The following is a 4,078-nucleotide window of genomic DNA, read 5'->3' on the forward strand; positions in this document are numbered from 1 at the left end:
TGTGCAGTTGAAATAAAAACAATGCTGTCGTGTTTTCTTATTTTAAATGTAAATTGTCTAAATGCACTTATTTTAAGAAAAAACATTACTTGTTTAGATAATAATTTTTTCCAGTTCCAAGGCCTCGGACTCCCCGCCCCCCCAGGTTCCTATCTAGTCTCTGTGTGTTTTGGTTTTTCTTGGAGCGGCTTTGCAGAAACGTAAATTTCGCCGCTCCAGGCTTTGATGCAAATAAATAAATCTTGATCAGATGTGAGGATTGTTGCTCTGATCTGCTTCTCAAGTTGCTTCCAGTTCGGCTCAGTGGTGAGTCGGGGTAATTGTTAGGGTTATTGAATGGGGGCCAGAAAGGTGCTGAACTGTGAGCAGCTAACCTTTCTATTCCTGCAGGAAAAGCTCTGTTTGAAAATCCCTTTGTCCGTCAGATTCATTTTTGTCCGATATGAAATATGAACTCACAATATTTAAACCCAACAGTAATCCATGTCGTCCTTCGGTGATGATTGTCCCGCCTGCATCGTCGTGTTGTCCTGGAGGGACTGGGCTGCTGTGTCCAGACTGGACTAAATTATTTTGTTTATTCTAAGCGTTCGATCAGAGAATCACGAAAATAATCATTTTATGAAGACATTCGCCTTTTAAAGAAACCGATAAACTGCTGCTAGATGCTGAACTTTTAAGCTCTAACATTTCTGTCTTTTTCCAGCCAGTATGTGATGCCGCCACCCATGCACCAGGCCCCGCCCCCTCAGCACTACCAGCCAGCCCAGCAGCAATACCAACAAATCCCTCAGCAATACCAACAAATCCCTCAGCAATACCAACAAATCCCTCAGCAATACCAACAAATCCCTCAGCAGCAGCAGCAGCACCAGCAGCCACCCACACAAGCCCCGCCCACCCAGCAGAGCTCCATTCAGATTCCTGTTGGCTCCGCCCCCCCTAAGGTTGTCAGCACTGCCTGCATCTTCCCCTCCCAGCCAGGTGAGGCCTTACAGACCCTACAGGTCTGGAAGCAGTGGAGTTAACAGGCAGACCACTGATGGGAATGTACCTATGGTGGCCACTAGAGGGCAAAGCTTAGCAACACAGATACAGTATCAGGCGGTCACCAGAGCAGCTGACAGTCAGCGATGGCTCCTATCAGGGCTGGAGACGTCTAGATCAGGCGGGGCAGCTCATGATGGAGCTTAAACCACACCGCACTGAGGGTTTGTATGAGGCTGGGTGGTATTCTATTCTATTCAGTTTATTTCTATAGCTCCAATTCACGTCATGTCATCTCAGGTCACTTTCCAGTTCACCAGATCATCCAGTCAGATTGATTCAAAGTTTTCTATCTAAGGAAAACCAGCTGATTGCATCGACTCATTGACTCTTCAGCAATCCCTCACACTAAGCATGCTTGTAGCGACAGTGGAGAGGAAAAACTCCCTTTTAACAGATTAATATTAATATACTGTAGGTGGAACTAAGAATTAGAGGGAACTACAGGTAGCTTTGATCCCTCCCACTGGATCAGCCATGGAGGTCACCCGGGGGGGTTAATGGTCGACAAGTAGAGGAAAAACAGAGGCGTACTAGAAAATGACGGAAGGCTGGCAACTTGACGTCCTCAGTCTCTTTTCTTTTATTGTCCCCAAAAACCAAAGTGCAAAAATTCCACTTTCAGATGCATGGAGGCAGAACCCAAAAGTTTCCTAGCAGAAGGGGGCCTCGGTTGCAGGTCGTTAGGGGGTCTGATGGGTCGCTAACTCCCTCATCCTCCTTGGCCAGAATACAAACGTTGTTGTCGTCATACGAGTGTCCTTCAGCCTCCCGGTGTCGGTGGAAAAATTCACAAAATAGCCTAAAACTGAGAATCTAAGCTTAGCCTTTCTATGCAGAAATCAGGTGACAATGTTTGATTAAAATATTAGCAAACTAATTTATAATTTTTCATAACGAACAGCCACATTTTTGGGCCCCTAACTTGACAGTTTGGCATTTGTTTGAAAACATTTGGACATCCTAGTGTTAAAGTTTAGCATTAGCTAGCATAAAACCGTAGCTTTGTTGTTAATGTGTCACTTTATGTAAGGTATAAATTAATTTTCTTATTGATTGTCTTCGCTTTCAGCTCCCAACCAGCCCCCACCTCCAGCCGCCACCCAAGCCCCGCCTCCTTCATTCTCCCCCCAGGGGTCCGCCTCCTCCAACAGGCCTCCATGGGTCACCGACACCAACTTCGCCGATAAGTTCGACCCTGGAAAGACCACCACCACCTCCACCAAGGTTCAGCCACTTCCACAAGGAGCCCCTCCCCCACCTGCATACATCCCTAACCCCTCACCCTCTGGGCCGCCTGCTCCTAGCCCCGCCCCCATAACACCCAGCCCCGCCCCGTTCCTTCCTGTGGCGAGGGGCGTGGCCCAGAGGGCGGAGCGGTTTGCTGCCAGCAGCCGTACGCCTCTGTGTTCAGCCTGTAACAGCGTCATCAGGTAGCTGACCCTTCATACCTCACTGAACCATGGCTCTTCATCAGACTGAATGTGTGGCTCCTCTTTGTCCCTTAGGGGCCCCTTCCTGGTGGCTCTGGGCCGGTCCTGGCACCCCGAGGAGTTTAACTGTCACTACTGCCACGTCTCTCTGGCTGACGTCAGCTTCGTGGAGGAGCAGAACAACGTCTACTGTGAGAACTGTTACGAGGAGTTCTTCGCTCCCACCTGCGCCCGCTGCAACGCCAAGATCATGGGGGTGAGACCGATGCTACACTGCAAAACATTTAATCTAAACAAGTCTTTTTTTTTTAAAGTTTCTTTTTTTTTTTGATTGAGGAGGAAAGTGAGACATTTTGCCAATAGAACAAGACGATTTAGATTAAAAATAAGGAAACACTTTTCAAGTTCATAATATCTAATTATCTTATTTTAAGAGTAAAAATACTCATTCCATTGGCAACTCATTTCTCATTTACCTACTCAGATTAAGGGTAAATACATTTCATTTAAGAATTTTTTACTTATTCTTAGATCGTCATAAAGGTCACCCTGAGTTAAAGTCAACGTAACCACAAACTACTTGTTTGTGGTTACGTTGACTGATTAATGTAATAATTATCTTAATACATCCTGTTTGTTTATGATAAAAAAAATAAGTTATTTTTTATTTTTTTTTGCGTAGGCAGATAAGACACTTTTTTCCTAATGTAATGAGATGATTTCAATTTAAAGTTTATATGTAATTATCTTATTTTGAGGGAAAACTTCAGTTTTATTTGGCAATCATCTTATTTACCTGCTCATTTTAAGAAGATTTTACATTTTAGAACCTTTTTGTTGTTTCATACGAAATAAGTTATATGATTATTTGCTAAGTGTATCCATCTCCACATGAGACCCTGATTAGCCACAACAGGGGCCACATCAGGGGCCACAACAGGGGCCACAACAGGGGCTTCCAGCCCCCTGGAGAACTGATCCTGGCCCCTGTACTTAAAACACACACTACCTTTACAATAACCTTAAACAAAATCCAGTCACATTAAATCTTCGGCCATATCAAGATACAACCAGGTTTTCATCATCATTATTTTTGTTAAACACAGCGGCCCCACCCTGGCCCCCCAGTAAACTTCCCCTAGAACCTCCACTGAGTGAACAACAGTGATAAAATGAAGGGGCCGAGGATGGAGCCCTGAGGTCCTCCCGTAATCAGAGGCTGATAAATCACATCAGGAGTTTTTCTATTTTTAAATTCAAAAGAAATATCAATTTAAATGTGTTTCAATTAACCCAGATTTTCCATTTTAAGCTTGTTTCATAAAGTCTGTGTCTAAATGAAACAGTTTTATTTAGTTTGTAATCTGAAGTGACGTCCAGCTGCTGTGTGTCGCAGGAAGTGATGCACGCGCTGCGGCAGACGTGGCACACCACCTGCTTCGTGTGCGCGGCCTGTGGGAAGCCGTTCGGAAACAGCCTGTTCCACATGGAGGACGGAGAACCGTACTGCGAGAAAGGTACATCAGATGATACATCAACGGTCTGCTGATTAGTCTCTGTGGTCGGAAAATTTAGATTTCTCTTATTTCATATATAAA

The 4,078-nt window shown here is 44.8% G+C and overlaps 1 protein-coding gene across 6 annotated transcripts in view; it reads left to right on the forward strand.

Annotated features, from left to right (window-relative positions):
- Window positions 1-4,078, forward strand: part of LOC107100125 (LIM domain-binding protein 3-like) — a 46,619-nt gene that overhangs the window by 39,991 nt on the left and 2,550 nt on the right. For 4 of the 6 annotated variants that reach the window (XM_015398493.1, XM_015398494.1, XM_015398492.1 and 1 more), the window contains 4 exons: window positions 707-984; window positions 2,120-2,480; window positions 2,556-2,736; window positions 3,877-3,997. In XM_015398493.1, the coding sequence (XP_015253979.1) occupies window positions 707-984; window positions 2,120-2,480; window positions 2,556-2,736; window positions 3,877-3,997 (941 nt within the window). The remainder of the gene's footprint in view (window positions 1-706; window positions 985-2,119; window positions 2,481-2,555; window positions 2,737-3,876; window positions 3,998-4,078) is intronic. The other 2 variants (XM_015398496.1, XM_015398498.1) reach the window with 1 other exon arrangement.

Source organism: Cyprinodon variegatus, unplaced genomic scaffold, assembly GCF_000732505.1.
Source record: "Cyprinodon variegatus isolate N-32 unplaced genomic scaffold, C_variegatus-1.0 Scaffold938, whole genome shotgun sequence".
Classification (NCBI taxonomy): domain Eukaryota; kingdom Metazoa; phylum Chordata; class Actinopteri; order Cyprinodontiformes; family Cyprinodontidae; genus Cyprinodon; species Cyprinodon variegatus.